The 13,339-nt window shown below is 44.1% G+C and overlaps 1 protein-coding gene across 1 annotated transcript; it reads right to left on the bottom strand.

Annotated features, from left to right (window-relative positions):
* Positions 1–4,995: 4,995 nt before the first annotated feature.
* LOC125544333 (type IV inositol polyphosphate 5-phosphatase 3) lies at positions 4,996–11,424 on the bottom strand. The gene is made up of 10 exons (XM_048707980.1): positions 11,099–11,424; positions 10,851–10,965; positions 9,814–9,885; positions 9,241–9,331; positions 8,852–8,956; positions 7,827–8,646; positions 7,272–7,450; positions 6,005–6,113; positions 5,789–5,931; positions 4,996–5,581 (listed from the first exon to the last, which is right to left on the bottom strand). The coding sequence occupies exons 1-10, from the start codon at positions 11,249–11,251 to the stop codon at positions 5,350–5,352; spliced, it is 2,019 nt and encodes a 672-aa protein (XP_048563937.1). The 5' UTR covers positions 11,252–11,424; the 3' UTR covers positions 4,996–5,349.
* Positions 11,425–13,339: the final 1,915 nt, after the last annotated feature.

The following is a 13,339-nucleotide window of genomic DNA, read 5'->3' as shown; positions in this document are numbered from 1 at the left end:
CCCCGGACTCCGATCCAACAAAGTGTCGGGGAAGAGTTCCGTCAGCACGACGGCGTGGTGACGATCTTGATGTTCAACTGTCGCAGGGCTTCGCCTAAGCACCACTACAATATTATCGAGGATTATGGTGGAAGGAGGCACCGCACACGGCTAAGAAAACGATCACGTGGATCAACTTGTGTCTAGGGGTGCCCCTGCCCCCGTATATAAAGGAGCAGGGGGAGGAAGCCGTCCGGCCCTATGGCGCGTCAAGGAGGAGTCCTCCTCCTAGTAGGAGTAGGACTCCTACTAGGAGGGGGAAGGAAGTGGTGAGGGAGAAGGAAAGGGGGGCGCCGTCCCTCCTCTCCTAGTCCAATTTGGACCAGGGGGAGGAGGCGCGCGGCCCACCCTGGCTGCCCCCCTCTCTCTCCACTAAGGCCCATATGGCCCATTACTTCTCCCGGGGGGGGGGGGTTCCGGTAACCCTCCGGCTCTCCGGTTTTCTCCGAAATCACCCGGAACACTTCCGGTGTCCGAATATAGCCGTCCAATATATCAATCTTTATGTCTCGACCATTTCGAGACTCCTCGTTATGTCCGTGATCACATCCGGGACTCCGAACTAACTTCGGTACATCAAAACTCATAAACTCATAATATAACTGTCATCGAAACCTAAGCGTGCGGACCCTACGGGTTCGAGAATAATGTAGACATGACCGAGACACGTCTCCGGTCAATAACCAATAGCGGAACCTGTATGCTCATATTGGCTCCCACATATTCTACAAAGATCTTTATCAGTCAGACCGCATAACAACATACGTTGTTCCCTTTGTCATCGGTATGTTACTTGCCCAAGATTCGATCGTCGGTATCTCAATACCTAGTTCAATCTCGTTACCGGCAAGTCTCTTTACTCATTTCGTAATACATCATCTCGCAACTAACTCATTAGTTGCAATGCTTGCAAGGCTTATGTGATGTGCATTACCGAGAGGGCCCAGAAATACCTCTCCGACAATCAGAGTGACAAATCCTAATCTCGAAATACGCCAACCCAACATTTACCTTTGGAGACACCTGTAGAGCTCTTTTATAATCACCCAGTTACGTTGTGACGTTTGGTAGCACACAAAGTGTTCCTCCGGTAAACGGGAGTTCCATAATCTCATAGTCATAGGAACATGTATAAGTCATGTTACTTGCCCGAGAAACAACACATGTCTATGGTTAGGAAACATAACCATCTTTGATTAACGAGCTAGTCAAGTAGAGGCATACTAGTGACGTTTAGTTTGTCTATGTATTCACACAAGTATTATGTTTCTGGATAATACAATTCTAGCATGAATAATAAACATTTATCATGATATAAGGAAATAAAATAATAACATTATTATTGCCTCTAGGGCATATTTCCTTCAACATCTTCAGGGTGAGTTCTTCTATATCTTAAAATCAAATTCCTCAATATCAGTATTTACACTTCATATGTTTTTCCCCGTTGAAAACTCAACTTATATTGTCATCAATCACCAAAAAGGGGGAGATTGTAAGTGCATCTAGTGCCCCTTAGTGATTTTGGTGTATTGAAGACTTATAGGTTAAGGGACTAATGCGTTTGTGAGTGTACACAGGTCTATTAGTCTATGAGGAGTTTGACATTTACAGAGAAAGTCAACCCCTAAAAATGAAGTTCTTCGACTGAAGACTTTGGTATTCTGAAGACTTTGAAAGTGAAGAAATTGGTGTGACCTTGAAGACTTGGTATTCGTTCAAGGAACGTGAAGCGTGAAGACTTTTGTTTTCGTAGTTTCATTTTCTCTTTCTTGAGTCATAGGAAACACCGTACTGTTAAAGGGGGTCGAGGAAATACTAAGGAAAAATTTCCATGTGATGCTCAACTCAAAATCCTACACCTACCAATCCCTTCGAGTGAAGCCATTGGAAATCTCATATAGTTCAGTCAATTTCTTCAGTGACAGAGACGAAGTTCTTCTGGTCTTTGAGGAATTTGTTCTGACTGAGGAGTTAGGAATTCGCCAGTGCGGATTGCCTACATAGTGAGGAACATGATAGCCCTGAGGATTTTGCTACTCAAAATTCTGACCGTTGTTGTGCTATGCGCCAGCTGTCCCAAAATATCTATCCACCTAACGGTCATATCATTGAAGGGCATTTATGTCTTATCATGTCGGGCTGCTCCCTAGGCTATAAATAGCCGCCCCCTACAACCACTAGCTGGTTGGCTGCTCCGAGAGAAACTGACACTTGTCATTTGAGAGCAACCCATCCTCCGAGGACTTTGAGCGAAAATCATCAAGTGAGGAAAAACCAAAAACCCAAACCCAAACACCTACAAACCCCAAGTGATTGAGCATCACTGAAGAGATTGATCATGTGTGGATCCGACGCTTGTTACCTTTGAAGACTATGCTTCTTCCAGACGGTTAGGCGTCATGGTCTAGAGCATCCAAGAGGAATTGTGGATCGCCGAGTGACCAAGATTGTGAAGGTTCGGAAGTCACCTGAAGACTTACCACGAGTGATTGGACGAGGTCTGTGTGACCTTAGTTCAAGGAGAATACGGTGAGGACTGGGTGTCCTGAGCTGCGTGTTCAGGACTGGGTGTCCGGGACTGTGTGTCCTCGAGTTTAAATACTCAGCCGCTCCAACCAGACGTACAACTGAGACAGCAGTTGGAACTGGTCTATCAAATCATTGTCTTCACCAAGCTTACTGGTTCTATTCCCTCAACTCTTTCATTTCCTCATAACTGTGTTGTGTGCTTGTTCATATCTGTGTTTGAAGACTTTCTCAATTTTCTCAGTTCAATTTCTTCAGTCTGTTTGTCTTCATCTTGTGTTATCATGTGCTTACGCTACCTGTACTCTGTGTCTGTCTTCATTTCATCATGATGACCATGCTTGTATTCTGTTATGTTTACTTTTGAGTACTTATTCCGCTGCTAGTAGTTCTCCGCTAAGGAATTTCCTCACTGGCAAATTCCTCAGTGAAGAATTTCATAAAAATCGCCTATTCACCCCCCTCTAGTCGATATAACGCACTTTCAAGACTTATGAAAGAAGATCCTGAGGAAGAGTCTTTTTGGAACTTTTAGTTGTAACATGGTCTTTTAGTCCATGTTTAGTCCCAGGAACCAAACAGATAGGGACTTTTTAGGAACTAGCAACTTTTTAGTTGGGACTAAAAAATGTCCTAAGACTTATAAACCAAACAGGGCATTAGCACCGTTACTAGCCAAAACTGACGAAAGTGCCACATAGAAAACAAAATGAAGTTTGAGTGTCAAAAAGATGGAAAACAAAATTTTGAACCAAAAAGGAAAGCAAATTTTAAGAAAGGGTCAAATAAGGAAGAGAAAAGTATAATTTTCGTCCCTCAATTTTTGGCGGAGTCTAGTTTTGGTCCCTCAACTCCAAAACCGGACAACTTGCACCCTTAACTTCTCAAACCGGACAAGATTCATCCCTGGTCACGGTTTTGACCGGTTTTGGTGCTGTCCCACCCCGGTTTTGACCGTTCCAACTCAAATTTGCCTACCTTTTCCAAGTCCACGTACTGTTTTCAAATTTAGTTACTTTTTTCAAATACGTGAACCTTTTTAAAATTTGTGTACTTTTTTTAAATATGCGTACTTTTTTCCAAGTTCATGTACTTCTTCAAATATGCGTATTATTTAAAGTTCATTTAGTTTTTTTAAGTTCATTTAATTTTTTTAAATTGATGTACCTTTCATATCCGAGTACATTTTTTGAATGAGTTCATGAATTTGAAATTTTATGCGAACTTGAAAAAAATACACGGACATGGACTTCTTTTGCGCAAAAATATGAGGATTTCAAAAATTATTTCAACTTGAAATAAGTACGTGAATTTCATACAAAGTTCATGGATTATAAAAGGAACACAGATTTGAAAAAAATGTGGACTTTGAAAAGCATGTGGATTTGAAATAAGTATGTGAATTTCAAAAACAGTTCATGGCTTTGAAAAATACTTGGATTTGATAAAATTACACAAACTTGGGAAAAATACGGGGATTTGGAAAAAGTACGTAAATGTTAAAATATCACGGATTTGAAAAAAGTACGGGGATTTCATAATAGTTCGCCAATTTGAAAAAAAAATATGTTTATTTTTTTTAAATAAGCGACCTTGAAAAAATTACGCGGAGTTGAAAAGTGTATGTGAATTTTAAAAAGTTCACGGATACAAAAAATACAGGAATATGAGTGAGCACCGATCAAAACCGGGGTGAGTCAACACCAAAAACCGGTCAAAACCGAGTCTAGGGACGAACCTTGTCCGGTTTCAGTAGTTGGGGGTGCAAGTTGTCCGGTTTTGAAGTTGAGGGACTAAATCTAGACTTCACCAAGAGTTGCGGGATGAAAAGTATACTTTTCTCAATAAGGAATTATCTCTCCAAAATAACTGTCGCAGCTTTGGACTAAGATTAAGCTGTGTCCTTTAATTTGGATCGGAGAGAGTAGTATTTTGTAGGAGTAATATAGGAGTACTCTGTCGGCTACGTGTGATCCTAAATTCCACCGTCATTCTACCGGAGACTGTAGACACACTTTTTTTCCGACAAAACCGATTGGCGATCATATGGACCTTCCGCCTACAGTGTGACCTTCCTTTTTCAAGAGAACAAACCCACCATCCGGCGGCAGACGGCACCTACAAACTTCCGTGCAACGGTGCAAGTGCGATCGGGCAAGTGCGTTGTGCGCTGAAACCCTCACTGACCTCCACCTTGGCCCGCCGTGCGAGTGCGATCGGCCGTCGGCCTGCGATCTCGCCTTTGGCGTGGGAGTCTTGCCTCTTTTCCTGGAGTAGATAGCCTAAGTGCCATTGGGGCTCGCTCGCTCGTATTAGACCAGCCACTCCCGGATTCAGACGGTCTATCTTGAACGCCACTTGCCTTTGCCTGGTCTATACGCTTCCTGGAACTGAAATACAATCTCTGGTCGAGATAAAAATCGCGCATAGGAGAACTTGGACTTGAACTGCACAACCGGCCTGCCTCAAAATTTACAGTGTTCAACTCTTAATAATTACAACTGGAGTAGATCAGATCATTACAGATGGCATTATCATTTCAGGAAGCTGCACAGAGCAAGCAAACGGCGGGAAACAAACAACGAGATGCATACATAGCATGCCCTGGTTTCAAAATATGGTCAGAGCATGGAAGCAACGTACTGTACTGCGTGACCAAGCTGATCTACTGCTGGTCTCAGCAGACAGCCAAGATGCCATGGCTGGACAGGGTTAAGCGGCACTGTCGGTGTGACTTGGCTCAACCTCACCACAGAAATGGCCCAAATATTAACCTTGGACTTACGACAGCCCAAGGCTGTAGATTCCAGCGATGCGCTCGTCCTCAGAGGACAGCCGGTCCTCGACCTCCGCGTCGGTGAAGGTGAGAGCTCTCTGCAACTTTTTGGGGCTGAAAACCTCTGTATCAACCGTGTACACGGCTTTAACGGGGCGGTGATCGGATAGCCTCATGTCAACCGTCTCATAGGACAATAACCTCATTCCCTTGCCGTACGAAAGAATTCGGTCGCACCTACAGAGGTAGTGGAGAAAATTTTCTGTTAGCACACACCACAACAACTTTGAGGTTTCTTTGAGGTTTATTATCTCCGACATCTTCATGGAGAGTGTAGTGAATCATGTAAAAGAAACAAGAAGTGTTCTTTCACAACCAACTTATGCGGGCCAAGTTAATATGTTCTAGTGGCAGTAGTTCATGTGTGGTGATCAGATTGCATACCATGAAGGTGTCCTTCTCCCAGATTTTGGCTCATCACTTGTGTACTTCTTCGAGTTAAACCGGTACTTGTATGTTGGAGGAAAGCTGATAACTCCTTCAGTCCACCCATCAAATAAACGTCCTTTCCTCAGTTCTCTTCTTAGCTATCATACAGGGGGAAAAAAGGTGAGCTGGAATATATGGAGAGGTATTTCACTATATGCTACCAAAGTTTACCTGGTCTTTCTCAAACAATCCATTCCAGTCGTGGTTGGAGATAAATTCATGTGTTTTTTCGTATGATAAGTTGATCCTATAATTCAGATCCCCTAGCCAGAATATCCTTCTGAAACAATACTAAATATTAGATGTCTATAAAGTTTTATGTCGCAAGGCAAACTCATGCGGTGCTTAACAACAATAAACTAGAATTTCCTACAGGTAAAGGTAAAATTTTCAGCGTGTATGAAGTGCAAACATATGATTTTCTGTGACAGTGATATGACTTCATGATTTGCTCCTTTCGCCTCCAAATATTTAAGTCTATACCAATACAAAAAGCACTAGTTTGCTGGAACCAAACGTCCTCAATCATCCATCTACTTTCAATCTACTGACTCATGTTTTTCATTGGACCCTAGAAATTCGGCCTCAAATGCACACTAACTCTCATAATGTATCTTCTTAAATTTGCAACACTAATTGCGGAATAACTAATCAACTTGGCAGTATCAGCGTTTTACTAGATTGCTCCATGGTAAACACCAAGGATATAAGGACTTCGATGGTTTTCTTGAATTACTTCCGACTATGTATTATGTGTTCTGCGAATTTTATGATTATAATTAATTTATTTGACTGTCATAGTCAAGGTTTTCAGATTCACCATTCTATCAAGCGATTCTATGACTTTACTATCCATATTGATTGGACCGATTCTACGATCCTGGTTAGCAGAATCTATGATTTTAAGATTCTATTGGTTATTTTCCTATGATTTGCCATCATACCATAGGGGTTTCGGCCCGATTTAAAATAGTGATTCTGACAACCTCCGTTATACTAGTGTTTAACGCCGCATGATCCAGGTAAGAGGCCATGAAAGCTTGGCACGCCCAAATTTTATTTGAAGGAAAACTGTAAGGGAGACCCCTACAGCATAAATAGGAATCCAAATTCGCGTTTGTGAGGACTTGAACCAATGTGGTGGGAATGTACATTCACTCGCCCAACCAACTAATTTGGTGCACCCAAATTAAGTGTGTGCATGCTTCAGCAATCAAATTACCAATCCCTTGTCTACACCGGAGTCTATATTTAGTTTTTTAGCCAAACCATCCACATGGTGTACATCTAGTATATCTAAAAGAACATCTTGATCTGAATGTAATAAATTATCCAAGAGCTCACCATGATGACAACCAGTTTAGGTCACATGGGAACTTCAGGAAGTTGGAGGGTAGCATATAATTCTTGAAAGAAAAAAAATATATTTTTTACTTACTCGTGGTCATATATTGTCTTAGGCGTGCTCACTCTGGAATTAAATACTGTCCTTCGATGGATCTCTTGCACATCCGCATTCCTTTTTTGTTCATCTCCTTCCTTTTCTCCAGAGGTCAGGTGACAACAAAGAAAGCAGAAGTGTGTCTGATATATCGACATACTTACTGCTATTGATCCCTGGAGCATGTTGAAGTAAGAAAAATTAGCACAGCAGTTCATAATCCTTTTTTTACAGGGAACACTTCATAATCAATACTAAAACATACTTTTTTTTTAGAAAAGGAGGATCTCCCCCGGCCTTTACCAAGACATACTGATGTAAGGTAAATACAAATGATATGATACTGGTCAAGATGAAATGCATTCGGTGTAAACAAGAATGCACTCCTTTCCTTGCAGTATTTGGGTAGGTGGTAAAAACATATGAATCAGTGAAGGAATAAAATTGTCCTAATGTCTAATAAATTCAAAATGCATGCCATAAGTACATGCATTTTGGAACTCAGTTTATGCAACAATGTAAGTGAGAGTGATGTCATCTATAGAAACTTACCTTGTTACCAATGTACCCCATAGCACCTACACCTACAGTTGATACTTTCACATTCTGAATGCGCTTTCGCAGGCTCCTTCGTACCCATATTGTGAGAAATACTCCGACCATCTGCTTGCTTATTATCCTAACAAAGTATGGTCTTTTTCCTTTAGCTACCACACTTTCAATGTTTAAACCATGAAGTGCACTATCCTCGGGAAAAGCACAGGAATCTTCATTAACTGATTTGAAAGACAAATATGTTTTCAGTGCCTTCCCGGAAGCAAACGGTTGTGTGCTGTCTGGAAGACATTGAGCCAACATATCCAATGGTTGTTCTGGCCAAATCATTCCAAGCCTCTCCGAGTGACTGAGTGTCTTGGTTAACATCTTTTGGTTGATCGGCTCTTCCAAAAGAGAGGTGTAATCTTTAAAACTTACTATGTTATGGGATCTATTGAAAGTCTTCATTGAAGGCAACTTGCTGAAGTTATCAGCCTGTAGAATAGATTCGTCAGGAGCAGAAGTGGAGTGTTCAAGTCTGTTGCTATGACTATCATCATCATCAACAACAACTAAATCTTGTTCGTTCCATGGGTGCACTTCCCCACCACTTTCGCTGTCAGACTCGCTATTAAGTTCATCTTCCATTGCAAGAGCGTCATCAGATGGCTTGAACCTTGATGGAGATGGAGGATCACTGTGACTTTTATATTTTGGTTTATCTGGACTAATCTTATTCAGTGTTTCACGAATGATATGCTCCCACATGGAAGCAGGACGGTTGTCTTCCGCACCAAATATATTCCCAGCATTTAATGGAACAACTTCTTGAAATCTGAAATGTAAAAAGAATCTCATAATATGAAACAAGGTAGTGCTAATCTTAGTACATTCAAAATAAAATTAAGACCAGGTGATCAAACTCATAGGAGCACATATCATTTGGAGTTAAAGTGATAGCTCATGGCTTGATATTCTTTGTATTCAGTAACATGGGAGGTTCAGTTCTCAGAAATATAACGGGAGGTTCAACAAGTTACCCAAGAACATATATGTCAGCCGGCTCCTTCATATCCAACCATTCTTGAATATCCAAATCTTGAGGTGGAAGTTTGCCTGCAACATTCCAAGTTCCTACGCAGACCCTGAATATTAAACCCAACAGACTATAAGAAAAGACAGTAACAGAAAAAACATAGTACTCTCTCCGATCCAAAAAAAGTGTCGTGGCTGAAGTAAAGCCATGACACTTTATTTGGATCGGAGGGAGTAGATGGTACTGCTTTGAAGTCCTGCTACAAGGCAAGACAGATATCTGAACGAAAAGTGAGCAGTTATTTAACTTAACTTATACTATAACATAAGAAAAACAAACAGTTAAAAATTTGAGGTCTAGAAAATGCGAAATTTAAGGAGCATAGATCCATACCTCAGTTCCTTGACATCGATATACTGAGCACGAAGAGTCTCTGACTTGCGCCTTCTATTAAGACCGTATGGAACACCCTCCATTTGGCTATCTGCAGTATTGATAAGTTGTGTCACCACATAAGAAAAGCTATGTGCGCCTTTTCGAGAACAAGACTCTGCGGTGTGCCAACGGAGGTCCAGAGATAGGTCTTGTAAAAAATTGGTGAAAGGGTGTACAAGTATATATTTGCAGTATTTTTGCCAGCAGTAGTACTTTAATTCACACCGAGTCCATAATAACAAAGCAAATATTCACAGGCAGATTCAAAATGTACACTATGGAAATACTAAGGCGATGATTCAAGGGGAAAACAGTCACAAGCGGAAGAAGATTCAACATCAATTAAGTTTGCATGCAGCTATTAGTCACTAAGGTGGCCTATTTAATTCCAAGCCTAATTTTCATGTGCATATTTCTTTGGTACAACCAACAGTGCAACAATCATCTTCTGTAGTTCAAATAGTTCATTTGAAAACTAAGACATATGCTAGCAGACAACATGATAATAATTTACAAAAAGCATTGGATTACCAGTAGTCTGGGCACCCAATCCACGCATTCTCCGGTCCTGATCATATCGCTGGCGTTCCCATCCGCACATCTCTGCGCCAATATAATTATATATAAAAAAAACTATTAGACTTTGGTTGAAGCTAGCTATGGACAGGGGTGCGTGGAAGCTTGCTATCCATGTGCCAGAGCCATGAGTTGGTTGCGAGATCTTATGGGTTTCACCTCTAGCCTACCCCAACTTGTTTGGGACTAAAGGCTTTGTTGTTGTTGTTGTTGTAGACTTTGGTTGACCATATCAACATGCAAACCTGAAGTCGAGAAAAGAAAGCGACCAAAGAGGCATGGACAACAGAATTTGCATGCATCCTCTTTTAAAAGTAGTATTTTGCTTTCTGCAACCTGCCTCACGTTGCAACTATGTTCTTGCAATACAATTAGAGCTTGATTTCCTTACTTGTTCCTTTTTTTTTTATCATTCGAACTTGACTAGGAAAACTATTGAATCTGCTCAAACTTCATTTTTAGAGTAGTTTTTTACTCTTAGATAACGGAGGGTCCGTTTATTTTAGTGTATTCCAAGAAAGCGAAGGAATATACCGAGAACGGGAATTGGCTTAGGAGTTACGAAGCCAACACCAGAATGGACAAAACAGAAGGAGGAGACATTTGGAAATTCCTCGAAATCCACCGCCCTCCCACTAGTATTTGTTTTCTGGCCTGGAAGACAAGGGACGTACCGCCGAACTAAATGGATCAGGTGGTGGTTGAAAAGAATGAACCTGCCCCCACAGCCACAAACAACTCCTTTCTGGCAGAAAGAAATGGGCCGGGGAGGAAAATTAACGATGAAGAGCAGAAGCAGCGACGAACAGTGTGGAGTCTGGACTGGGATGAATCCGACCCGGATGCATTGGCCCATTCACTGAATTTGACGTCGAATTTGGATTTGTTAATTTGGGGATGGGGCCAAGCCAAATGAATGATAGCTTGATGGCGGGGGGCAGGTAGGCAGTTCATGGCGGAGGGGGCGGAAGGGAGCGGAGGGGATCGTGCACCTTCGTACTCGGAGTCGCTGTCGGCCTCGTCGGCGGTGTCGCCCTCGTCGGCGCTGAAGTCGGAGTCCGGCGACCGGATGTTGAGCCACTTGCGCAGCACCGTCTTGGGCCACAGCTGCGGAATCCAAGCCGAAGCGGATCAAATAGTACGTTACAGTCAGTCAGAGAAAACGAATTGAATAATAGCCTCAAACCGCCCGACCGATGATCCACAGTCCAACAAATATAAGGAACGAACGAGGGAGCACCTGGTTCTGCTTCTTGGCCTTGCGGCGCGCCTCCGGGTCGGCGCCGGGGTGGGCCGCCGCCGTCTCCGAGTCCCCGAGGCGGGACAATGGCGGCCGAGGCGCCGGCGCGCTCCGCGTGGCCCGCGTGGGCGGGTACGAGTGCCTGGCCGCCATCCGCGCGCTCGCGCCCCGGCGGTCCCTTGCTTGGCCTTGGCTTAAGAAGGCGACGCCACGCAACAGCTAGTTAGAACCGCGGCCGTACTAGTCAGTGGAAACCTCTTGTGCTGCGCTGCGCGTTCCCTCTCCTTTCCTCTTGAGTAACAGGGGACAGACATGCTAGCGAGCGAATGGCGGGTCGGATTTATGCGCCTGGCTTCGGCTTTGGCTTTGGCTTTGGCTTTGGCTTGGCTCGAGCTGGCTGGCGGTGGACCGGACCGGAACCGAACCACTTCGTCAGTTATTAGTCTGTCAGTCTCTCTAGTAGGAGTAGTAGAGTAGATCTAGCCAGCCAGCCCGGTGGGTCGGGGTTGGACTCGCACTCGGTCAGAGTCAGAGAGGTCGCACGCGCGGCGACGTCCGGTCCGTGCTAGGCTAGGCTAGGCCGGGGTAGCTCCGCTGTTGGCCGGGCCCCGCTGGGTCAGTGGGAAAAGGTGCCCTATCGCCTAGCAGTACGCTAGCGTTCTTTCTGCCGACCTCATCTACGCTCCGCTCGGCTCGGCTACAGCTACGTCCACCCACCTCGCATCGCAAGGCCCTCCTCCTTATCCCGTTCACCGAGCGAGGAGTGCGAATCCTACTACTACTCCTGAGCAGACAAAGGAACCTGCCTGCTTGCTGGCTACGCCAAACTGTAGCTTTCCTCCCTCCACAATCCATCCATCCATCCACACCGCCTTTTTCTCTCCACGCGAAAACCCTGTACTATCTCCCACCGCGTCCTCCCGTCGCTCTTGTAGCCATTAGGGCGCCACACTCTTTGATCCCGTTCCATTTAACCCGTCCATCCTCGCGCGCCGACTAGCTGTCCGTGCTGCTTCGATCTTCTTTGAAAAGGATTCCGCCCCCTCGGTCTGGCCTGTGCTCGTGCTCGTGGACGTACGAGGCATGGGCTGTTGTAACGATCGTCCATGACTCCTCCGGATGCAACGTTGTCGAGGGCGACATCTTTCCAAACCTGCACTGCACGCCTACAGTTTGCGCGCATGTCCGATGGCTCTTCCTCCTGTGCTTTGACGTCGAGCCCGGCCGGTCTGATTTGATTTTTGTTTTGTTTTACTGTTGCCGCTTGCTTTGACACGTCTGTTCTCGGATGGATCCGGCGACCTATGTGTGTACCGTCTCGCTAGGCCGTCGCGCCACCAGCAGAGACTCATACTACCACGAACCAGTGTCTCAGTGGCGGCAGACGAGCTTTGTCTCCTTTTTTGACTTTTCCTATTTGACATAGGAGCACACAGTAAGTGCTATATATGCTCAAAGCAAGAGATTTCCTGAGAGCTCCATCGGCCGATCCGCCACTTTACGTGCGGGCTTGGTTGCCAAGTCTACTCGGCGCTGGGGCCTGCGAAAATTTTAATACCGCAGCACGCCCACCTTGTGATCCATAGCTTATTATTACTTTGCCTAGTAGAGTAATAATGATGTGAAAAGTGTGTGTGCATGGTCCCTCGAGCACAAATCACCATCTCCCCGATAATCATCGGTGCCCTCGACAGTAGGCAACAAGGCGGCCAACCAACCAACAGATAAGGAAATCCCCCAAATTGACCCGAACTAGAACTCGTCCATCGCCATAATGGACTCACTCAGCTGTCGTGTACACCAATGACCTGGCCTACACTAGTTTATTTGCCACGTAACCACTGGGTTGTTGCAGGTGTATCCAAGGCTAACAATTTGTATTCTTCCAACAGCTACGTACGACTGACATACTAGTTTTTTTATACCAAGGCAGCTATCTGGAAATATTTTCTAAATTCTAAGGCAGGCAATGATTCAGGCCTTTAAAAGATTATCCCTAACCCTTTTTGTTTGGTATTAGGTCCAGACGATGATCGACCTTGACTGCTATCCCAGACACGACACTCCACTTGTGCCAGGTTCATTGCAAGTACAAAGGAGCTTTATGACACATGGTGCATCACACTGAGATGTTTCTACGTAGTACGTTTTATAATGAATCTCGTTAACTTTGTGTTGCATCCAGGCGTCAGCGACCAAGCAAATGTCGCCGTCGTCCATTAGTTAAACAACCATTGCTTG

Source organism: Triticum urartu, chromosome 3 (genome assembly GCF_003073215.2).
Source record: "Triticum urartu cultivar G1812 chromosome 3, Tu2.1, whole genome shotgun sequence".
NCBI lineage: Eukaryota > Viridiplantae > Streptophyta > Magnoliopsida > Poales > Poaceae > Triticum > Triticum urartu.
Note: the sequence above shows the minus strand (reverse complement) of the source record. Positions and strands in the feature narration are given on the sequence as shown.